The sequence below is a fragment of the Alosa alosa genome, chromosome 10 (genome assembly GCF_017589495.1).
Source record: "Alosa alosa isolate M-15738 ecotype Scorff River chromosome 10, AALO_Geno_1.1, whole genome shotgun sequence".
Lineage (NCBI taxonomy): Eukaryota > Metazoa > Chordata > Actinopteri > Clupeiformes > Clupeidae > Alosa > Alosa alosa.
Genome location: NC_063198.1, coordinates 11,788,187 through 11,813,628, shown reverse-complemented (window position 1 = coordinate 11,813,628; position 25,442 = coordinate 11,788,187). Strand labels below are relative to the sequence as shown.

Genomic DNA, 25,442 nt, shown 5'->3' with positions numbered 1-25,442 from the left:
CAATATTTTAAACACTTCAGTTTTGACTATTGCTTTGTTAAATCTTACCATGTCTGTATAACAGGCCTTATGCCTAGTTCCCCAATCAGCGGTAACCTGTCCAATGTGAAAACATGACAAGATTAGAACATTCAAAACAGAACCATTTTAACACTGTGGAAATTAGCATCTATGTTGCAGATGTTTTTTTTTTTTTGGTCATTTAAAATGATTCATGATCATACAATTCTATATGAATTCATAGAAAACTCACAAAACCTCTCAACTCACAAAGGTTGCAGTAAAATCTCGGTTAATGTGAGGCTAGCATTTTCTTTTAAGAGCTGTGACCCTTTGGCCTACACCACCATGCTGAAGATGTCAGGCCCTTCACTGGTGATCTGTTCATATCACCTGTTGCTATGATTTGTGCGTATTTTCTGATAATATTGATGACGCCTACTTTGTGCACATCCTTTGTGCTTATTTTGGTCTGGTCTAGGCTTTGCAGGTGTCTGAGGCCTCAAAAGGCTATGACATTGAAATTACTGTGGTTTTAAGGTGATAATTGTCTGGGAGAGGAAGCAGTTGGTATTATTACGACTGTAGAAATTCCCTTCTGCTGAACACATCAGGTGCTCAAAACACAGGGTTTCATGTGTCAATGTGTTATTACATTAATGTAATGAATCATAAATTGCATAGGCTGTGGGCTGACAGTAACTTGTAAGCCTATAGTTTTCCCAATGACATGATCTTTGGTGTTATGTTCTGATGTTGTAGGCTACCTACAGGAAGACATATTTATCAGAAGGGAATTGCCCAAAGCAGCTTATTTGGGCAACCTGGGTTCCGAAATGCCTAGCGCAAGAGTCTAATTGAAATCGACAAGGATGCGGTTGGCCTCATGTTAATCCCGGTGGATTGATAGTTCATTTTAGGGAAAGAAGGATTTATGTAAAACCTTCATGGGGTCAATCGTAATCTTTCATGGTAGCCTATGGTACTGTGCTAATACTGTTTTTCCTGTCCCCAGTTTGATTTTGAAGTGCAATAAGATAACACACGATTGCTCCAGCGTTCTGAAGATAGCATGGCCATCGGTGAGAACAATCTGTATATTTGTTGATTTTACGATTGATAAACTTTGGAATTAACTTTGTCATATGCAGTATTATTGTTAGGGTGCTGTGTGGTGATCTTAATGTAAAAGATTAAGACTGACCGATTCCAAGATCTTTAGCTAATCAACGATTAAGCCTATGCTGCATGCCTCGTTTCACCACTGACATCTCATTTTGTTAGAAGTTAACGATTGATGTAAACGCATGTTGATGTAGAATGCTTCCTGTGATATGCACAGACTTTTATATATTTTGCGTACACTGCCTGTCACGTCTGCAAAGTAGGATATAAACTTAGCCTAGTTTTTCTTATTCACGTTGGATTGTTTACACAATGTCATCTAAAATAACATGTGTTGCCAAATTCGAATATCTGTACGCGTGCATTCTGTAGTATCTAGTAGCAAAGTTAATAGTTCAAGGGCGAAGAGCCCTTAAGAAAATAGATGGCATCCATAGATACTATCGCCATGAAAAACAACGTAGGCTACGCATCATTCTTAGAGAAGGCTACAAGTTTGTGCAACCTACTATGTGATAAAGGTATGGTTATGGTTGTGTGATTTGGCTGAAGCTTTTGTTCAAACCGACATACAAATAGGCTAAACAATATAGCCTAATACTTAAATTTAACAGGGAACAATTTAAGATGTTGGTCAGACCACATTAAGGAGAATAGGAATAATAAACAACAATGTCAATTCAATCAATAGCCTAATGAAACAAACAATGAAAATTAAGGAAAATAGCAATAATAAACAATAATGTCCATTCAATCAATAGTAACAATAGCATGGTAAACTACATTTAAGGAGAATATCATAACAACAATGGGAAATTAATTAACAGCCCAACTAAACCATAACGCATACGAAAAGCGCTTAAAGAACTACATGTTGAACAGGTATGCCTTTAGACCCCTCTTGAAAGATCCAAAACTATCACAGGAACGGAGGGCAACTCATTCCACCAACATGGAACCACTGAGGAAAAGTCTCGAATCTGACCTAGCGTTTATGACTGGTCGACACAACAGACGCTCATCAGAAGACCGCAATGGGCGGTTGGGGATGTATCTTGAATCAAGAATCTTGATAATTGGATTAAAATAACAGGGAGTAGATCCAGTCAGTGTCCAACTAACCTGAAGAGCAAGTATAGAGCTAAACCTTAACGTGCGTTCAAATTCGGTAAGCAGAAGCAAATGGCTAGACGGGTATTGATGCTTGCTGTTTTATTCAACGATTAAAGCGAATAATTTGTTGTTTGTTTTTTTACACAGTTAGGTATGAGCTACACCAGGCGCGTAACTGAAGCGTTCCGTTCGCGACGCGTAAAATCCATTTTAGATGAATGGTCTATTTTTTTCGAACGTACGCCCCACTGGTGTAGCTACTTCCATTGATTGTAATGGAAGCTAATTGTTACAGCAGACGCAACCGAACGGAACGCTTCAGTTACGCGCCTGGTGTAGCTCAGCCCTAACGGTCCAATTTGAAAGTTCAAGGGGGAAAGTCCCGCGGCTGGGCGGCTACGGTAGCCTACAATGTCCAACTAATATTGCGGATTGAGTCCCGTCCATACAATGTATGTCTGGTCCCTGTCAAAATTTCTAAAAGTCCCCATAAAGGCAGAAGGCCTTTTCATTCAAACAAATACTAAATGAAAGGGAAAAAAACAAGAATATAACATGTAAACATGCACATGTTATAAGGGGTTATTTGCAATGAGCTACCCCTGCCTTGACTACAGAATAGAGGTTAAACATAGGCCTGACAGTGTTGGCTTTAGGCTATAAGATTTAACATTTTCTACCCTCAGTAAATGTCATGTTAAGGTTAGTTTAACAGGTGTGACTCCCTTGATGTAGTATGTGATGAGATCAAAGTCCCAATAGACTTGCTTAAAATTAGTTGAATATAACAACCTGTGTAGTTTTTTTTTATAGGCTGTATTGTAATATGCTATCAATATAATATAATATAATATAATATTTTTTAAGTCAACGTATCAATTAGTTTCCACAAAATTCCCCAGAAGTCATCATTTAAGGGGTTATTTTTCAAATGTTTCGTCACGGGAGCATGCAGGCCCAAAAGTATTTTATCACATGGAACCTACATTCTCCAGCAACACACAATCAATAATTAGTATTTTTGTAAAATGTGACCACCTATTTTCTAATGTGATACCTTGACTGGCAAAGTATGAGACAGCAAGGGTTTGTGTATGTGTGTGTACTGCGTATGGTCGTGGGCCTATTTGGAAGAAAGTCCAGTAAACCTTTTCTGATTTTTATTTGTTATTTTGTCTTGATTGAGATAGAATGATAGTGAAAGAAAGAGTGTAGTGCTAGAGAAGTGGTGTGTGGTCTTCTCACACATAACAATGAAATAACTTTTTTATCTTGGGTTAGAATTAAATAACAAATAATTGTGTATAGGCCAGTGTTTTTATTGAAGCAAAAAAGGAACAAAGTATCCAGTAACTAATAATAGATACTTGATTTGAATTGTAAGCATTGCTACACTTTCTTACTCAGAAAGTTAAGTAGCAAAATGACAGTAATCCGTTACTTTATAATTAGTTACCCCCAACACTGAATTTCGAAAGGTTGCCGCTAGTTGCAGCTTGAAGTCGTGTTGGTATTAAAAAATATTGTGAAGGTATTAAAAAAGGTATTAAATTCAACTTAAGAATTTCTGTATATACCCCTATGCTACACTTCTATTTCATAAAACAGCCTAAGCGAACGGACAGCATTTAGGCCTATGACAGCTGATTCCTAACCTAATTGTCTGGTACCATCCCTGCTGTTGCGCTCACTCTTTGATAAGAAAAAAAAAATTGTCCTACTTCCACCTATACCATACTCCATGCTTTTAGAATAGCCCGTAGACTAAATCAATTTAGTTTGTAATTATAGAATAGGCCTACTGTTGTGCAGCGACAAAAAAATCAGCCCAGTCTTCTTATTAATTTAGGTTAGCCTACACTAGACATTTTCATGGTCAGCCAAAAAGAGCGAGGATAATCTAATATCGGCACTGTGCTTTGCTTAAGTTGACTGTAAGAGATATAAGAAAAGTGAAGTAGGCTATAGGCATTTGTGTGCGTAAGTACGCCTGTGTGTGTTTGTGAGTGTTAGGGAGAGAGAGAAGATTACATAAAGAGTTGCTTATTTTGTTGCCCAGTAGTTTTCAAGTGTAAAAGGCAGTTCATTGAGGCCTAGCCTGTGTTTTAGACAAGGCTACATTGACTGCATTAAGTTGTCCCATAAATTTAAGGGCGCTCTTATTTGTTTTGTGAAGCTATAATTAGTGAGCGTGCACTAGCAAGTGTTTGCGGTGAGGGAGCGACTTAAAAAAAGATGGATGGATAGATAGATCGAGAATAATTGCCACCGTTTAAACTACATGTTGAATTCGACGAACTATTTTTTGAAAATTGACAAGTTACTGCATTGTGATATAGGCTAGCACTGTTAAGCTACTGCAATTAAAAATCTCCGGCGCTGCACCGGGAGTTAATTATCCTCCGTTAACGCTGTGTAAAGATGAGTAAAAGTGATTGAGAGAACACAAAATATTAGCAGAGAGCACATGATCACCTTTGTAGGCTAGATTAGTAGGGTTGTGTAGTGTGCTGCACCTGTAATTTCAGAAACACACACACAAATAGGCCTACCTAAGTTAAACATTCAATAGTTTTAAAAGTAGGACTAGGCTATACCCGAATATTAATAGATACCTGATTTGAATTGTAAGCATTGCTACAATTTCTTACTCAGAAAGTTAAGTAGCAAAATGACAGTAATCCGTTTCTTTATAATTAGTTACCCCCAACACTGAATTTCGAAAGGTTGCAGCTTGAAGTCGTGTTGGTATTAAAAAATATTGTGAAGGTCTTAAAAAAGGTATTAAATTCAACTTAAGAATTTCTGTATATACCCCTATGCTACACTTCTATTTCATAAAACAGCCTAAGCGAACGGATAGAATTTAGGCCTATGTCAGCTGATTCCTAACCTAATTGTCTGGTACCATCCCTGCTGTTGCGCTCACTCTTTGATAAGAAAAAAAAAATAGTCCTACTTCCACCTATACATAGGTACCACACTCCACATGCTTTTAGAATAGGCCAATTTAGTTTGTAATTATAGAATAGGTCTGCTGTTGTGCAGCCAAAAATCAGCCCAGTCTTCTTATTAATTTAGGTTAGCCTACACTAGACATTTTCATTTTTCATTTGTTTTGTGAAGCTATAATTAGTGAGCGTGCACACTAGCAAGTGTTTGCGGTGAGGGAGCGAAACAAAAAGATGGATGGATAGATATATCGAGAATGATTGCCACCGTTTAAACTACATGTTGAATTCGACGAATTATTTTTTGAAAATTGACAAGTTACTGCATCGTCATATAGCACTGTTAACTTCTTAACTCTCAAAAAGAATTTCAAGTTTTTGCCTGAAATTGCACTGTGCCTATTTACAAGGGCATTGTTCCCACCTCTTCTGGGGCCTACTATCAAATGTTGGACCTCTATAGAAAGCTGAGAACCTCTAGTTTTCGTAGGAAACAGTCACAATAAATGTGTGATGTACTCACAAAGAGTTACAGAGGCTAGAATATAGTTTTTTCTTTCTGCCGGATTACAAGCATCTCTGAACTGACCACATTTCAGCCCTCTAGGTCTCTTGATATCCCTTAGAAACACAACTGAGCCCTAGCACCAGTGTGCAAAAGTAGATCAATATAGAATAAAAATATGAGTGCTTTAGACTATTATTTGCCAAGGTATGTCCATGCCCATGCATTTTGTAAAATGCCTATGGATACTCCCCATAGGACTTTTTGTTATCCAAAATGCATACTGACAATCAAATGCTTACTGCACATGAACCCCTTAGTGTAGAAGCATAATCCTGGGCTCAAATGAAAGGTAACACTTTGAGGTGTCATGCTTGTATTTGGATTATACTTCAGGGGTTCTGATATGGAATGACTACACTAAATATGGAATGATCACAAACATGTCTATTTTTGAATTTACTTTGTTGGTTCAATGAGTGTGTATAAGATAGACTATACATCTGTACAACTAATATTGGATAACACAACATGAAGATTCAATTTCTATGGATTTTTGTGAATATTTCAGTACCCAATATGTTGCATCTACTTATTGTGCTGCAGCTACACTGCAGCCAGAAGTCAGGGTAGCACCAAAAGCGGAAGGGGGGGAGGGGGGCATTTTGGATCAAATTTACTTGAGACATAATAAGATTAATCTGAGAATGTAAAGCACTATACAGATTGTACATGAAAAATGTTGTCATTTTTGGATTCCCAAGAGTCAAAGCTTTGAAATGGTGTATAACATTACTATGCTACATAGCAATATGGTGCATACAATTGCTTTAGAATGTTGGGGGGAGGGGGGTAACTGTCCCGCCGGTTAAGCTACTGCAATTAAAAATCTCTGGCGCTGCACCGGGAGTTAATTATCCTCCGTTAACGCTGTGTAAAAGTGATTGAGAGAACACAAAATAATAGCAGAGAGCACATAAATATGATCACCTTTGTAGGCTAGATTAGTAGGGTTGTGTAGTGTGCTGCACCTGTAATTTCAGAAACACACACACAAATAGGCCTACCTAAGTTAAACATTCAATAGTTGTAAAAGTAGGACTAGGCTATACCCGAATACTAACTCTATTTAATCTTCACACATTGCAAATGGCTACTTCAAACTAGTAGGCTAGCCTAACTTGAAAATGACACCGCATAATCATTCATTGTGTGCATTGAAATGCAGACAGACTTCATTGAATCATTGATAGAATTTGAAATGATTCATGGATTTAGACATACAAAGGTAAAAATGAGCTGTAAGGTTAATAGACAAACTAAGCTGGGTAATTGGAATGGGCTGTCGATGTTGAAATTACCTGAACATGTAGCCTATAGGCTACTAAATTTGATGCCCATATCCAATAGCCTAGGATCTAGCCGACATTAGGACATTAGCCTAGTTTTTCATTGTAGGATTGAGAATTTAAAATGGAAAAAACAGATTATTTTATAGCCTAGTGTAGCGTGAACGCGCATGCACTTCTTAATATGTTTTAAGGAGGAGCTGTAGGCCTACGATAACCGTTCTAAAGGTGATGTCATGTGACTGCTGCCTTATGAACTTCAGACATACATTGATATAAATACAAAGATAGAAATATGTTGACCAAAGGTCGTAGATCAGGAGCGTAGAAAGAATCCCGCACACTGACCATTCCGCAAGCAATTATTTATGATTTATTTATTATTTTAAAAGTTACTGAATTATTTAAGATTAGCCTACATCGTTCCCCTGTTTTCACAGCTATTTGTTTGTTGCCTGATGTATGAACATAGCCTATTATGAGGCTACCCAATAGGTCTGACAAGCCTGCTCTTTGCCACTTATGGGTGTCCCACAATGTGTGGTCAATGCTGTTTGTGCTGTCTGAGTGTTTCGGGGTGTCATTGAACTAGAAATTTGAAGAAGATGTGACTAAATAAGGCTTAGACTATGGCAGATTTTGACGCAGCACAGGTCGTGTAGGTAGGCCTAAGCCACACGTTCCTTACTCTGCTTAATTTTTTAAAAATGTAATAGAATACCCAGGTTGAAAATGTCCCGTTTCCTAATCTCTTTACAATCTCTTTACAATCTCTTTAATCATATTTCTATAAGCATGACATTGAGCATATTTTTTTACGAGGAGCTGTGCACGTTGTTCTGAAATATTATCCTCTAATTTGATGATGTCAGGTGGCTGCACGTCACAGCTACCGTTTAAAGGATTCGGATCTGGCCTAGCCTACACATTAATTCACTTCAATACGAAAATAGAAACACTTTGACATCTGCATGTAAGCCAAATAGGCTATACAACACACAGACATATGCCTAAATAATAGTAATTATGTATTGTTGCACTGTTTTTATGTTTAGCTGGCTTGTGTAGTTAGCTGTGATGTGCAGTCACCTGACATCACAATCAAATTAGAGGATATTTCAGACCTATTAACGTGGACAGCTCCTCTTAAGAGGAGCTCTTTAAGGCTGGTGCAAAGGACCAAGCAGGCCAATCTCAATATTACCTGCCCTCTCAAAAATTTTAGAAAAAATCATAACAGAACAACTAGTTAGGCATCTTGAAAATAACAGTCTCATTAACCCCAAACAATTTGGTTTCAGACAAGGGTATTCAACAGAAATGACCAACTGCTACCTAACCAAGAACATAAGTTGGACAAGGGTAATGTTGTGGGAGCTGTGTTTATAGACCTCAAAAAGGCCTTTGACACAGTGAACCACAGCATACTCTTGAACAAGCTCACCAACTTCAACTTCTCTGAACATGCCATCGGTTGGTTTGCCTCATACCTGGACAATCGAGAGCAACATGTTAAAATAAACACAGGACTCTCAATGCCACTTCAGTCAACAATGGGTGTTCCACAGGGATCAATCCTGGGGCCTCTGCTGTTTAGTCTGTATATCAACGACCTACCAACATGCTGTCAGTCAGCAAACTGTCAAATGTATGCTGACAATACAGTCTTATATGCACCAGCTAGAACACCAGTTACAGCAGCAGAGGTCCTGACCAAGGAAATGGAGGGAGTATCTCAATGGCTCAAAGATAATCAATCACCTGACGCTTAACATTAAAAAGACTGTTTCAATGTGCTTCTCTATAGGTAAAGCCAAATGTACCATTAAAATAGGCCAACAGGCTATAGAGGAAGTGGATGAATTTACATTTTTAGGTATTATTTTAGACTCACAACTTAATTTCAAAAAACATGTTAAGAAACTCTGCAAGACTGTCCGGACAAACCTGAACTGCTTCAGAATGATAAGACATCACATCCCGTCAAGGCAGCTTTATTGTTATTTCATGCAATGATACTCTCTCACTTATCATACTGTATTACCGTATGGGGCCAAGCCTCCCAGACAACCGTCAAACCAGTCACACCATTATATAAAACAGGCACTGAAAATAATGGACCAGAAACCAATAACATCACATCACTGTTTAATTCTACAAAAATATAAGTTATTAAGTTTTGATAATTTCATCAAGTTTTCTTTTCTTAAAATAATTTTTAAATGCGCAAATAATCTGGCGCCCTCTGTACTTTGTCCATTTGTCATGAAAACAAAGGCAAGGAGCGCGGCCACAAGAGGAGCAGTGGGTGGTAACTGCACAGTAGAGGGGCGCAAAACTTCTTTCGGCCAGTCATGTTTTTCAGTAATAGGAACCTGCTTTTGGAATGACTTACCGATAGAACTAAAAACACAAACAGAACTGACAACATTTAGCAGTAAGGTAAAACATTGGCTGAAAGTAAATCAGGGATGTGACCACTAAGAAACGCACGCTCGCACACATGCACACACACACACTCTATTGTCTATGTTTTACTGTACTGTCTGTGTAGATGCCTGGCTGTTCGCATAGGTGAGAGTTTGCGGGCGGCTAGGAATCTGGGGGTTGTATTGTATGTGACTTACTGTCTGTGTTATTGTATTTGTGTATGTTGTGACTGACTGTCTGTATAAGTGAGAGTCTGCTCTTGAGATGCTCTTAAGGGGAGCTGTTTCTAGATTACTCTGGATTAGGCTATTTTCCCCTATGTCATGCCAGCCTGTCTTTCACTGATGCCGTTTTCTTTTCAACAGATGCTTGCCTGTAACAAAATAAATCATACTTGAATGTATTTCATAAAAAGACCTACGACAAAAAGAATATATATTGTTTTACTGTAAAACTTTTTAATCAGACAAATTATAGGAGTTGCCTATGTGAAAGCACTACATACAAATGGAAAATGAATAACCCCTGCTAATAGCTATTTTGTTTACATAATCTGTTCAAGGCAAATATCATGTTATATATGAAAATGAGCGAGTTAGTTATATCCTTAGGACACCAATTTTTCTTGGTGAATGTATCGTAAAAATAATGTTCTTCCATAAAATACAGAAGGCATAAATATACACACCCCTATGTTAAATTGCCACTGAGGCAGGCAGATTTTTAAAGGCCAGTTATTTCATGGATCCAGGATGCTATGCATTCTGATAAAGTTCCCTTGGCCTTTGGAATTAAAATAGCCCCACATCATCACATACCCTTCACTATACAGTACCTAGAGATTGGCATGGCGTACTTTCCATAAGATCATCGACTCTCACTCTCGGACTCACTGAAACTCTCATCGACTCCTTCATCCCCCTCCCGTCTGGAGTATTTGCAATGGTGTCCTGTCTGGTCTGCCCAGCAAGGCTACAATATGTCCAGAACTCAGCTGCCAGGGTCTTAACATGCACAAAACCCTGGCAGCATATCACCCCCATCCTCATACAGCTTCACTGGCTGCCAGTCAAGTCTCAAATCACTTATAAAATCCTCTTCCTCACCTCCAAATCCCTCTACGCACTTGCACCCCAGTATCTTACTGATCTCCTCCACCCCAGTCAACCACGGTCCCTGCGATCAGCTTGCCATTCCCCGCACCAGACTCAGGACCTTTAGGGACAGAGCCTTCTGTGCTGCAGCCCCCGGTCTATGAAACAAGCTACCCCTCCATTTACGCACTGCCCCCTCCCTAGGCGTGTTCAAACAACACCTAAAAACACACTTGTTCTCTGACCCCCATTCCCTACCCATCCCATTCACTACCAATCCCTTTGTTTATTAAGCGACCTTGGGTATCCTGAAAGGCGCTATATAATTTAAGCTATTATTATTATTATTATTATTATTATTATTATTATTACAAATAAAACTGGTAATGTCCAATAGAACTTTGAAGTTCTATCTATAGTCTATCACAACATTAGATGATAATATATGTGTTACTATGGATTTAGAACAAGTTATGATGCAATAATGCAACGGTCACTTTTGACCGGGAACACAAAAGTAGTAATCATGAAACAAACACAACAAGAGGGTTAAATAACTGATGTTAATGAAATAGTTCCAAACCTCTAGTGTTGTTGCTGATGGTGTATGCAGAGGCAGACTCCCTAGTTGTCCTTTTGCTGTGAAAAAAGGATTACTCCACTCTTCTGCCATGTTGAGGATGTGCCTTTGCAAACTATTGAGAGAGAGTCACTAAGAGTCACCCACTGATTGTTTTAGTTGTTTCTGCCAATATTTTTATAAAGTTGATATTCGCTGCTCTAAATAACCTTCAAGTCCAAACTACCAGAATTTCACTCAGACTCACCTGTCTATGGTTGTCCTGTGTCCTCCAAACTACTGTTTCTGTTGTGAGGGAGGTTGGTGGTTTTCCATGGCCTTTTAAAGGCAGTAATGTTGTTTGTGCATCAGCCAGCTGGACAAAGGCAGAAGCTAAATTCTAAAGGTTATTGTGGCGCTAATGTAACCCAACCTCACACCCTATTAAACACAAGCCAAGATACAATAACGTCAGTCCTGTAAACTAAGGTTAATCTTCTTTGTGAGTACAAATCCTTTAGTGGGATTTTTCATGGAAATACATTCACCTTGTAAGCCTTATAAACCAGTATACAGTCTCTCTTTGTAAAAATCCAGATTGGCCCTAATTAACTTCCGCCTTTGTCATATGTAAAATGTTACGTTTATTGTGTATTGAACAGGACAAAACGTGAAGCAGTGGTGAATATTACGAGAAACTATGATTAATCTGACTTCATAAATTAAGAACTTTACCTTGAATAATTACCAAGTAGTAGCAGAGTAGAGGCATGGCATAAAGGAGATATATATAAATTGTGGTGAATTAAACAATTTATTTATGGTTATGGTTACGGTATTTGGAAAATGCTTTTGTCCAAAGCAACAACAACAATACAATAGTTAAATTTAACAGTAAACAATTTAAAAAGTTAGGTAAGACTACATTAAGGAGAATTGTAATAATAAACAACAATGTCAATTCAATCAATAGTCTAATGAAAATAAACAACTACTATACTATACAAACCATAACGCATAAGAAACGCTTAAGTTCATGTTGAACAGATATGCCTTTAGACCCATCTTGAAAGACCCAAAACTATCACAGTAACGAAGAGCTCTGGGCAACTCATTCCACCAACATGGAACCACTTGAAAAAAGAGTTTTGAATTTGACCTAGTGCTTATGGGTCAACACAACAGACGGTCATCAGAAGTGGGCGGTTGGGGGATATACAACTTGATCATTGAATTAAGATAGTAGGGAGCAGATCCAGTCAGTGTCCTATAGGCCAAAGTGAGAGATTTACATTTAATTCTGGACAATATAGGGAGACAGTGGAGAGGAAATAGAAGAGGAGTTACATGTGTCCTCTTTGGTTGATTGAAGACCAGGCGTGCTGCAGCATTCTGAATCAGTTGTAACGATCTTACTACACAAGCAGGTAGACCAGCTAACAGTGAATTACAATAGTCAAGCTTGGAGATAACCATGGCCTGTACAAGAGGTTGTGTGGAATCTTGTGTGAGATAAGGGGCCTATTGCACAAAACTAGGATAAGGGATTAAGCCGGGATATCTTGGTTATCCTGGCTCAATTTATCTGTGATCCTGTTGCACAAAAGCGGGATAAGGGGCAGCAGGATATGTTATGGTATAAGTTACCATGGCGATTTATTCTAATTTGAGGGGTCTATTTGAGGGAGCCGTGAGCGCGCACTTATCCAGGATAGGTTTCACCTGGCTTGATGAATCCGTGTCTGCTCATCCTGGCTTGCTCGTTGTGCAACCAATTAAGCCTGTACGCTCTTGATTTGGATTCATTGAGCGCAGCTCAGTAACTTATCCCGGATGTCTTAATTCTGCTTTTGTGCAATAGGCCCCTGGATATCCCTATCCCGGATAAGTGCGCGGGCCCGTTGCACAAAACTAGGATAAGGGATTAACCCGGGATATCTTGGTTATCCTGGCTCGATTTATCCGTGATCCAGTTGCACAAACGCGGGATAGGGGGCAGCAGGATATGTTATGGTATAAGTTACCATGGCGATTTATTCTGTGGAGCTAGCCTGCTCCAGACCAGGCTAAGTTCCAGGATCTATTTAATCTCATCCCTTATCTCAGTCAGCAGTCACCACAAACGGAAACCAATAATTTTTCCACTGCCCACTACACATTGTTATCACATATACCTAGACCCACTGTCATTATTTAAACGTTTGTGATCATTAAACAACTTTTACATACTCGCCATTCCCGACCTGTATATGCGACAATGTGACGTCACGGGAGTGCCTAACCATTTCACACGTGGTGGTCGCGGAACTAGTTGCAATATTCTCCTTAACAGAGGTGTTGCTGTTTGTTGCTGTTGTGAGAAGGCTATCTACCTACTTCACACCGTAGAAGAAGCAATGAAGCCGCTCTAGTTGCCATGGTGAATCAGTGAATCTGTGATCGGTGGCGGGGTCTATTTGAGGGAGCCGTGTAGCTGCAAGACTTATCCAGGATAGGTTTCACCTGGCTTGATGAATCCGTGTCTGCTCATCCTGGCTTGCTCGTTGTGCAACCAATTAAGCCTGTACGATCGTGTTTGGGATTCATTGAGCGCAGCTCAGTAACTTATCCCGGATGTCTTAATTCTGTTTTTGTGCAATAGGCCCCTGGTGGGGATCCTGACAAATAGCTGTTTAGGAAACACCAAAAACCATAAACTAAATTGTAAAACAATATCATTCAATTCAATGTAAGGTAAAATTCAGATAGGCATATAGAGTATAACAAGTTGGATGCCAGTTGAACAAAGTAAGCTTAACCAAATAACAAACTTAAACATAAATGTAACAATTTATAAAACAAGTTAGATGTTAAATACATCAGATAAAACAATACATTAATAAAGAAAATAAAACAAACCCCAAAGAAAGGAGAGAGAGAGAGCCCGGGAGGTCAGAGAAAGGAAAGAGTGACCTCCCGCCAGTGGTAGACCAGAAGAAAAAGAGAGACTTATCTTAACCCTGCTTTATCCCTTTCAACTGGCCTGCAGATCATTAGTCAGTTGGCTACAATACAATACAATGTAGTTCCTAGTCTACAACTATGCACAGATATTTTCAATTATAATGAAACCATCAGACTGCTGCCCCCGTTAAAAATATTAATTCAAGATCAAACATGTGTCATATTCACAGCATATATTTACAGAGATGTTAGAAGTGACAACCAAACCAGTTTCTCCCCTGTGTGGTGAGGAATGTTCTTTGTTTGAAATGGAGGAGGCCATTTGGCTATCTTAACTGTAAAAGATCCTGGCCGTACACATACATACAACGTCAATGACTATAAAATACAGAGAGGCATATGAATCTTTCGACCAGCATGCATCTAAACAATTTTAGACCAGTGGCACTTAACTCTGTCGCTATTAAGTGATTTGAGTGTCTCGTTTCGACACACAAACTCAGGCACATATGGACATATTACAGTTTGCTTAAAGAGAGAAACAGGGTGTGAAAGATGCTGTCAATGCCATCCTGAGTGGAATATATTAACACCTTGAACTACCAGCTTCATATGTGTGCATCCTAGTACAGTGGATCCAGGACTTTTTAAAGCCCCCCTAAAGAGTTGCTTACCCTACACTAATGTTTCCAAAATAATTTTGATGGCACATAGACTCTTCATAGGGCGAACAGCATTTCTGCCACACTCTGAGCAGGTCTTATCGCTTGTAAAATAGCTGTTCGGGTAGGAACACTTTGTTAGCCAAGTTAATGGCTTATAAAGGCAATGTACTTTGTCATAGCAAAGTTACCCCCCAAAGGCTATGTTGTATGCTATTCAGTTATACATATTCTGATGTATAACAGGCATTAGAAGCCTATTTACAATCAGTTGTGTACAATCTGAAACAATGGTAAGATATGATTCTGATAAGGGGTTGAGGATTCCCTGTTTAGAAATATGTGATGACAGAAAACAAGACAAGGTTGTTTTAATTTGCTGCATGACTTTACTTCCATCAAAAGAAAAGTACAGAATCATTCACTGTAGAAATTCTCATCTAGGGAACAGTTTTTTTTGTGCATTTTTATTTCTTGCAAGATAGCTATTTACAAATGATGTATGATCATTCCACTAGAAGTTACAAATGCACTGCAACTCACAACACCTTTCAGAATGCAAAGGTTGTAAGTAGGCTGTAAGTAAGATGTTCAGTGAATGTTAGACAAACATTTTCTTTTTAGAGCTGTGAGGCCGTCTTAGCCCGGATCTCTGTGAAGGAGCAGGAACTCCCATTACTGGTTGCGTGTTCATGTCACGTATACAGTTATAATGTGTTATGCCCTTTTTCTGCAGATATTTGATGACCGTAGTAGACAATTATGCTCTGTGTGTTTTTCCTCTTCACTGCTGGCCTTAGATAGATAGATAGATACTTTATTGATCCCCAGAGGAAATTCAAGAAGGCATTAGAGGCCATGGTAGACTATGCAGATGACTGACGTCTCAAAAAGGGTGTCCCATTGAATCGACTGTAGTTTTGAGAGGGTGGTGCATTTACACACACTAAACATCATCCATTCTTCTTAATGGAAAGCATTTCATTGAAATAACAAAGATATGTTAGATATATAATATATACTGTACAAAAAGTCCCATTTGTTTCTCTTTTCCAAGTTCCAAGCGATGGCATGTGGGGAAATTATGCAGGTGCCACAGACGAGACTTCTGTTTTGGATGTGGAGACTTCAGATCCATCATCAGCTGCTTTGCCAAAGAGCTCCATGATGCATACACGGAACTGAAAGGTAGTTAGAAATTTGTTTAGTTTAGATTTTGGATTTGGGCTAGACAAAGTAAAACTTAGAAAATAAGCATTTTGTGGTTAAATACAACTTTTGGGCAAGACAAAGTAAAACTTTGAAATATAGAATCAGCATCTTGTGGTTAATCACAACTCACCTGTCGGTTCATGAAGACATAGATAATGGGGTTATAGATGGTGGCGCTCTTTGCCATGTAGGCAGGCATGGCTGCAAGCAAAGGATGGAATGGATATCCTGGGTTAGCTGCACCGAAGCAGGCAAAGGCTGTATATGGTCCCCAGCAGACGCAGTAGGCAACGATCATGACAACCACCATCCTGGACACTTCCCTCTCAGCCTTCTGTGTTGACTCAGAGTCCTTCTGCTGTGCTGCTACCTGTTAGCGAGAGAAAAAGATCCCATTTCACATAAAAGTCACTCTTTGTTTAAATGGTTAAACCATCTCAGTTTCGGACAGAGAACAACCAAACGTACAGCGCGGATGGCGAGCCAGACAGCAATGTAGCAGAGGATGATGATACCCAGGGGAAGGAAGCAGCAGGTGACCATCAGGACAACCATGTAGGACTGGATCCCAGGGACCTCGGGTCCACTGAACACATCAGGTCCACATGAGGTCTTCAGGCCATGAGGCCAATACCTAACAAAAAAGAAAAACAAAGAGAATGAGCATATTCATACATAAACATTCAGGGTAGTGAGATACATGATGTTCAAAGAATGGTCCAGGTGTGGAGAACAGAAATGCAAGCCTACCTGCTCCACCCAAAGATGGGAGGTGCACACCAGAATGCTGCCCACACCCATGAGAAGATAATTCCTCCACTGGCCCATTTGGCATCAAACTTGACATTTCCAAAGGGTTTGCACACAACCACCCATCTCTCCCAAGAGATGATAGTCAGGGACCACAGAGCAGCAATACCTGTTGGAGGAGCCAGTGGTACAGTAAATAAAAGAGTAAACAGAAAAGAAACTAAATGCAGCATACTGTTGGATTCCCTGGTTGTTGCGTTGTGTTTTAGTTCTAATGTCTGTATTGAAGATGGCCAATAAAGCTTGACGGGTGGATCAGGATCGGCAATTAGATGATGATTTATTGTAGATGGTAAAACAATGAATAACAGAACACAGGCTAAGTGTCGAACAGTAAAACTGCACAGAGTCTAACAGTCGTGGTTGTTATTAGCATCGGGCTGCTTGAGCGTCCTGACAAAAGGTGCTCCCCGAGTCGCTTCCTCGATCCGTATCAGAGTCCAAGCCTAAGACAAAGCCTGTTATAATAAAACATACAAACGTAAATCATGCCAACGTGGCAGGTGCCAATCAGTGTACAAAACCGGCCCTGACCAGATGGAAATACTAGCCCGAACAGAACAACACGCTATCTCCTTTGGCCCATGTTATCACTGATGTTCCTGAGCACCAGGGCAGTATGATCTTCTTGATGGTAAAAAGACACAGGCCTAAGCCTCCCTTAGTGTCAACATCTGGTCAGGCTTTTGATATTAAACAAAGTTATACTGTATACAATGGTATGGACCTCTCCCTGTTGTATACTACACACAGAAGTAACAAATGAACACATCAGAATACAGTGAGAATACCCCAGAATTCTGCAATACTCTAAATCATTGCTATAACAGTTATTTATATTAAAGCAAACTGTTAATTATACTATATACCCAATCAGCATTTAACAATGAGATTTCAAGACAGCGTAAATAGACAGCGAGTGAAACATATAGTCCCTTACCGCAGGTAGCCACAGTGTAGCCTTCAAGAATACAACAGGTGTGTCCCAGGATAAAGTAGCCGGATATCTGGTTAATCACACTGATGGTGCTGGCTATGACTGTTTCCCCAAGATCAGCAATAGCCAGATTGACCAAAATCCAGTTGAGAGGGTGTAGACTTCTTGAACTTTGCTGTAGCCACCAGCACCAGGCCGTTGGTGAAAACAGAGGCAATGACCACAAAGAACATCCAAAGTGTAGCGATGTTGTAGATCCATCGTGGGGCAATTTGGTAGTTGGGTCCCTCAAATGGATCTATGGAAAAAGAAGATAGTAAACACTCTGAACACCACTACATCAGAACACAGAACTCTACATTGTTGCCTTTTTTTCCACTGTCAGGCACAAAGTGTTACAAAAGTATTCCCTTGTGCCGAAGTTGCAAAAAGGCCATAAAGACATCCCTTAAGGTATAAATTGTGTGGCACTTACCTCTAGTATTATTTGAATTTGTGTAGGTGAACATTGATTCCCTTGTAGATTCATCTCCCCTTCTCCTCGCAGCAAAGACTGCATCCTCCCACTGCTGCGCCATGTTGTTGGGTTGATAAGGGTTGTTATTCCGTGCGTGTCTCTGGTGACTTAAATTGATTTGTTTGGCTTTTAATAGTCCAGCAGACCTCTACTGTCAACTGCTCTCAGTGGACCGTGTGGCTGGAGGTGCCTGCAGATGTCTGATGTGCAACATGCTGATTTTATATTTTGTATGACGTCACTATCATTAAGTAGCTTCGAGGTCATTGGAGTAACTTGGCCCAATGTCAGACCTATCTAATCTCTAAGTCTCTAAGCTTTTCCAAAAGCTTCTCCTTTGCATCCAGATAATCTTGAGTAACATTGCTTGGATTTCATGACATCCGATCTATTTGATTTAGTCTGAGAGAGGATTTTCAGTACTGACCTACTGCTGCTTGTGCTACTTTTCCTGGCATGTCCTCAAACTTTAATTTGCAGAGAGATACAAAAAATGATGGCTCTTGTGATCATAAAAGTCCAAGATGCCCCTATAAGATTTCTCCAGACTTCATTAGTTTGAAGTATTAGCCTGAACAGTTGGAGGATTCTACTGGCTTCTTGACTTTAGGCTCACAAAAGTTAAAATTATGTGGACAGCGATACAAATATTAAAATGGTACAGTATATACTGTAGCTCTGTAGCTTAAATCTAAAAAAGCTTAAATGTTAATAGCCTAAATGTTATTCCATTGCTGTAAGTCACTTTGGACAAATGCGTCCGCCAAAAGAATATATGTAAAAGTAAATACACCGTTTCTGGCTCTTACAGTGCCGTTTAGCCACTTTAATATTTGTAACATTTCAGTAGTTTGGACTATGACTTCGTTAAATGTAACCATGTTTGTATAAAAGGCATTAGAGGCCTATTTACAATCAGTTGTGTACAATCTGAAACAATGGTAAGATATGATTCTGATAAGGGGTTGAGGATTCCCTGTTTAGAAATATGTGATGACAGAAAACAAGACAAGGTTGTTTTAATTTGCTGCATGACTTTACTTCCATCAAAAGAAAAGTACAGAATCATTCACTGTAGAAATTCTCATCTAGGGAACAGTTTTTTTTTGTGCATTTTTATTTCTTGCATGATAGCTATTTACAAATGATGTATGATCATTCCACTAGTAGTTACAAATGCACAGCAACTCACAAAACCTTTCAGAATGCAAAGGTTGTAAGTAGGCTGAAAGTAAGATTTTCAATGAATATTAGACAAACATTTTCTTTTTAGAGCTGTGAGGCCATCTTAGCCCGCATCTCTGTGAAGGAGCAGGAACTCCCATTACTGGTTGCGTGTTCATGTCACATATACAGTTATAATGTGTTATGCACTTTTTCTACAGATATTTGATGACAGTAATACACACTTATGCTCTGTGTGTTTTTCCTCTTCACTGCTGGCCTTGGTAGACTATGCAGATGACTGACGTCTCAAAAAGGGTGTCCCATTGAATCGACTGTAGTTTTGAGAGGATGGTGCATTTACACACACTAAAGATTATCCATTCTTCTTAACTGAAAGCATTTCATTAAAATAAACAAAAATATGTTAGATATACAATACATTCTGTACAAAAAGTCCCATTTGTTTCTCTTTTCCAAGTTCCAAGCGATGGCATGTGTTGGGGAATTTATGCAGGTGCCACAGACGAGACTTCTGTTTTGGATGTGGAGACTTCAGATCCATCATCACCCGCCTTGCCAAAGAGCTGCATGATGCATGAACGGAACTGAAAGGTAAAAGTTAGAAATTTGTTTAGTTTAGATTTTGGATTTGGGCAAGACAAAGTAAAACTTTGAAATATAGAATCAGCATCTTGTGGTTAAACACAACTCACCTGTCGGTTCATGAAGACATAGATAATGGGGTTGTAGATGGTGGCGCTCTTGGCCATGTAGGCAGGCATGGCTGCAAGCAAAGGATGGAATGGATATCCTGGGTTAGCTGCACCGAAGCAGGCAAAGGCTGTATATGGTCCCCAGCAGACGCAGTAGGCAACGATCATGACAACCACCATCCTGGACACTTCCTTCTCAGCCTTCTGTGTTGACTCAGAATCCTTCTGCTGTGCTGCTACCTGTTAGCGAGAGAAAAAGATCCCATTTCACATAAAAGTCACTCTTTCTTTAAAAGGTTGAACCATATCAGTTTCGGACAGAGAACAACCAAACGTACAGCGCGGATGGCGAGCCAGACAGCAATGTAGCAGAGGATGATGATACCCAGGGGAAGGAAGCAGCAGGTGACCATCAGGACAACCATGTAAGACTGGATCCCAGGGACCTCGGGTCCACTGAACACATCAGGTCCACATGACGTCTTCAGGCCATGAGGCCAATACCTAACAAAAAAGAAAAACAAAGAGCATGAGCATATTCATACACAAAAATTCAGGGTAGTGAGATACATGATGCTTAAAGTATGGTCCAGGTGTGGAGAGCAGAAATGCAAACCTACCTGCTCCAGCCAAAGGCGGGAGGTGCGCACCAGAATGCTGCCCATACCCACGTGAAGATAATTCCTCCAGCGGCCCATTTGCCATCAAACTTGACATTTCCAAAGGGTTTGCACACAACCACCCATCTCTCCCAAGAGATGACAGTCAGGGACCACAGAGCAGCAATACCTGTTGGAGGAGCCAGTGGTACAGTAAATGAAAGAGTAAACAGAAAAGAAACTAAATGCAGCATACTCTAAATCATTTCTATAACAGTTATTTATATTAAAGCAAACTGTGTATTATACTATATAGCCAATCAGTATTTAACAATGAGATTTCAAGACTACTCAACAATGAGATTGAGACTACTGTAATGTGAAAAGATTTAAATTGAAATTATGGATTCATAAATAGACAGCGAGTGAAACATATTGTCCTTTACCGCAGGTAGCCACAGTGTAGCCTTCAATAATACAACAGGTGTGTCCCAGGACAAAGTAGCCGAATATCTGGTTAATCACACTGATGGTGCTGGCTATGACTGTTTCCCCAAGATCAGCAATAGCCAGATTGACCAAAATCCAGTTGAGAGGGTGACGGAGCTTCTTGAACTTTGCTGTAGCCACCAGCACCAGGCCGTTGGTGAAAACAGACGCAACAACCACAAAGAACATCCAAAGTGTAGCGATGTTGTAGACCCATCGTGGGGCAATTTGGTAGTTGGGTCCCTCAAATGGATCTATGGAAACAGAAGATAGTAAACACTCTGAACACCACTACATCAGAACACAGAACTCTACATTGTTGCCTTTTTTCCACTGTCGGGCACAAAGTGTTACAAAAGTATTCCCTTGTGCCGAAGTTGCAAAAAGGCCATAAAGACATCCCTTAAGGTATAAATTGTGTGGCACTTACCTCTAGTATTATTTGCATTTGTGTAGGTGAACATTGATTCCCTTGTAGTGTCATCTCCCCTTCTCCTCGCAGAAAAGACTGCATCCTCCCACTGCTGCGCCATGTTGTTGGGTTGATAAGGGTTGTTATTCCGTGCGTGTCTCTGGCTTTTAATACAATTAATATGTTTATATTAGTCCAGCAGCCCTCTCTCTGTAGACTGTGTTGCTGGAGCGGCCTGTCTGATGTGTGGGTCTCTACCTTTATATACAATGGTCACTTAGACCACAAAGTGGCTTTTTCCGGCTAAGCCAGACAATACATTTCTTGAACCTGTTTAATCTCTTTATTCTCTCAAGCCATTTAACGCATTCCCATTGCCCCCATTATGGATCCATAAATTGGATTTACCAGGTTGCAGGGGACTTTCAGTGCTAACATACGTTAGCTTCTACAGCTACTTTAAGAGTTGGCATGCAGTGCTTGGAAATTCCACTATCCCTTTACAGACACACAAATCCATTATGGGATCACTTCTTTTGTTTTGTGGGAATAACAATGTGCGTATAACAGGCCTTACGTCTAGTTTCTCAATCTGTTGTAGCCTGTCCAATGTTTTTTTTTTTTTTTTTTGCCAACTTACAATAATTTATGATCATACCTCTAAATGTTGTAAATGCATAGAAACTCACAAAACCTCTCATGTCACAAATGTTGCAAAACAACCTCTCAGAGAACATTTTCTTTTAAGAGCTGTGACCCTTTGATATGACCCATCTCTGTGTTGGAGCAGAGCCCTTTACTGGTGACCTGTTCAGATCACTAGCAGCTATGATGTTTTGCGCACCTTTTTTGATAATATTGAGCACGGTAATACACTCTTACATCCTGTGTACTTATTTTGATCACTGGTCTTGGTACGCTTTGCAGGCCTCAAAAGGCTATTACATTGAAATATTGAAAGGACGATTCATTTATACACATTGGAAAACATTAATGTATGATGACTGTCTGGGAGAGGAAGCAGTTGGTGATTATTTAAATAATCATGTAGAAATTCACCTCCGCTGAACATATCAAGTCTGCAGGATGTCTTCAGACAATGTTGCAAGGTATTATCAAAAGCAATGCCTGAACATTGTATGCATATACCGTATATCAGTGTCTTTGGCCTACTTTTGTAATGTCATGATCTTGGTTGTGCTCTTCTGATATTTGGGTTACATAGGCACACACACTTAAAGTTAATTGTTTAAAGTTAAAGCTTAAAGTTAATTGTAAGAGAAGTTAATTTACCAAAGCAGCTTATTTGGACAACCGGGGTCCCGAAATGCCTAACCCATGAGAGTCTAATTGAAATTGACAATGATGCGGTTGGCCTCAAAAGCAGGGTTTATCCAAAAACCTTGATGGGGTCAACAATAGTCTTTCAGTGTAGACTGCCACTGTGTTTTTTCCCCAACTTCTTATCCTCCCCTCCATTTCTACTGTGCAGAGCAAAAGGACACGACTGCCAAGAGACGACGGCTCCACACCATCCTGAAGATGGAATCCTGGCCATCATTGATAACAGTCTGTACATTTTACCATTATTGAATTTATGATTGACTAACTATGAAAGAAACTTTGGAATGTGCAGTATTATTGTTGGAGTGTTGTGTGGTTATGTGCTTAGTATAACAAGTTTAAGACTAACAATCTCCAAGATCTTTAGCTACTCAAATGCTGTGCTGTATGTCTTGTTTTGTTAGGAGTTAAAACTTGTTCTATGTAAAGGGTGTTAGACATACTTTATTGTGTATGAAAATGAATGGGTGTCTGGGTGTCTGACTGTCATAATTAATTTAGCATAAAAAAAATAATGTAAAAAGTATCAAAAAATGTGTAATATAGTCGCTGACATTATTATCAAAGGAAATATTACATTTCTATGCATGTGTCTATGAATCAGGCTTTTCCCCCCCATGTTGATGTAAACAGATGTTGATGGTTCATCCATTGATGAACATCAACGGATGTTGATGAGGGTTTCCAAATGAACTCCCAACTCGCCCTCTCATCCGACCTTTCTGCGGGAGTATGTCTGGAATTCCGCTAGTTCTGAACTATTCATGATTGGCAAAAGTTCACTACTAGCAGAACTCGGATTTGCACCCGGCTCTCAGCTATTTAGACTGCCCTCCAAGGGGCACCGGACACCTGGTATGTTCTGACACTGAAAAATAAACATTAAATTGATGCATTCAAAAGACTCCATGCATAAGGAATTCAGACCATGCCATTTGTGTGAAGACAACAAGGACAGCTTTTGTATGTGATCAGTACCTTGTTTTCTTCTCACAGTTTTATGGTTTTAATCCCTTAGAGTTTAACTAACGAATCCAGTTATGATGAAGATACTGTTATAAGATACTAAATATTTATTTTATTCATGCAGTTGTTTTAGGTACTGGAAAATAATTGCACTTCAGAAATATGCTGCACTGGATTGGTAAGTAATACTTTTGAATTTGAGTGTTTGTGTAATTTGGGAATGCACTATTAGATAAACATCAATGCATGTGGGGCATTTTTATTTCAAAATAGTGATTTAGTCATTTAATTTTTAAATGTATTTGAGCAGCAAATCCAGTAGCATACCGCATGTTGCCAAATTCTTCTGGCTGTCATGTACCATGAGTGTATTACAGAGTGTTATACTCGCAGTCATACTGAGATTTGCAGGTCACTTTTCCTGTAGCAATTGCATGAGTAGTTAGACTGAGAGCATTCTTAATATCTAATACAACAGTATGCATTTTATTGTTCTCTATTTGCATTCTAATGCAACAATATACATTTTATTGTTGTTCGTTTAGAGGAACATTTTTGCCAGTATATCCATTTTAGCCTCCTTTGGACTTTAATTTACACACCAAACCTCCAATATTTAGGTCTAATTTAATTAATCGAATAATCTGCTTTCTTTAGGCAATGCCAGTAACCTTGTCGAGCTACTTGTTGGTAATGTCAAACCTTCTATCATTTTGTACATTTTGAGAGCATGCAGTGTTATTAGATTGCACCGCCGAAACTAGGCTACAAGTGTCTACAAATGATTTAAGTAACCACAAACAATGTTACTGTTGTGTTTACAGTGGGATAGGATCATCCTTGATCAATTTATATGCCATGGTAATCTCTGTTGAATTATTTTAATTCATAAAATGGCTGCAACTTTATCCCTAAAGCCAAATCTTTACCTATTCTTAAAGTGACTAAAGTTTATTTAGTAGTATTTAGTATTATATTCTGGCAAATACTTGCCATGCTTATGCTTATTAAATATAACCTTACTATTGTGGATATTAATTATTGTACATTGGACAGTTATGTGTTTGTCTCTCATTAGCTATTAATTAATTATTGTACATTGGACATTGGACAGTTATGTGTATGTCTCGTTAGCTATTAATTGTAAGGGCAGCTATTTGAAGAATTCTTTTTTACTACTATTGTATTCTTTTTTTTTACTATTGTCAGTTTTGAGTTACAGTTTAAGGGTCTGCCAGTACATGGTTTTAGAATGGTGATTCAACTTGTGGCATAAACCTAAAACAGGTTTACAAACACATCATTGCCACCACAGAAGTTCAGTTGGCGCTGTTGTCAGAGAGTGGATATTTATTTTCATCAAAGAATTTCCTTTGAAGAATGTACCCTGTTTATATGTTCCCCGTTGCTGTTCCATGTTATAGTGTTGTTATGAGTACATTATATTGATGTAAAATGATTGATGTAAAATTCAAGGGTTATTCAAATCTGTTTTGAAAACTGCTACCCGATATTACTTTGCAAAAATAAAGGCTCATGTTTTCA

At 39.1% G+C, this 25,442-nt stretch overlaps 1 protein-coding gene, 2 long non-coding RNA genes and 1 pseudogene across 4 annotated transcripts; 1 reads left to right on the top strand and 3 right to left on the bottom strand.

Annotated features, from left to right (window-relative positions):
- Positions 1–43: 43 nt before the first annotated feature.
- Positions 44–11,427, bottom strand: LOC125302126. The gene is made up of 3 exons (XR_007194848.1): positions 11,395–11,427; positions 11,151–11,262; positions 44–96 (listed from the first exon to the last, which is right to left on the bottom strand). It is a non-coding gene; the product is annotated as an uncharacterized LOC125302126 (long non-coding RNA).
- On the top strand, positions 959–25,442 carry LOC125302125. 2 transcript variants are annotated; one of them, XR_007194847.1, is made up of 7 exons: positions 959–1,082; positions 15,789–15,919; positions 19,853–19,986; positions 20,384–20,512; positions 23,080–23,156; positions 24,022–24,075; positions 24,555–25,442. It is a non-coding gene; the product is annotated as an uncharacterized LOC125302125 (long non-coding RNA). The 2 variants fall into 2 exon arrangements; XR_007194846.1 differs by having other exon boundaries at positions 23,080–24,075.
- LOC125302120 lies at positions 15,101–18,388 on the bottom strand (annotated as a pseudogene).
- LOC125302119 (red-sensitive opsin-1-like) lies at positions 19,225–21,823 on the bottom strand. Its single transcript, XM_048255140.1, has 6 exons — positions 21,606–21,823; positions 21,133–21,429; positions 20,708–20,876; positions 20,426–20,591; positions 20,088–20,327; positions 19,225–19,979 (listed from the first exon to the last, which is right to left on the bottom strand). Exons 1-6 carry the CDS (start codon positions 21,706–21,708, stop codon positions 19,881–19,883), a joined length of 1,074 nt encoding a protein of 357 aa, XP_048111097.1. The 5' UTR covers positions 21,709–21,823; the 3' UTR covers positions 19,225–19,880.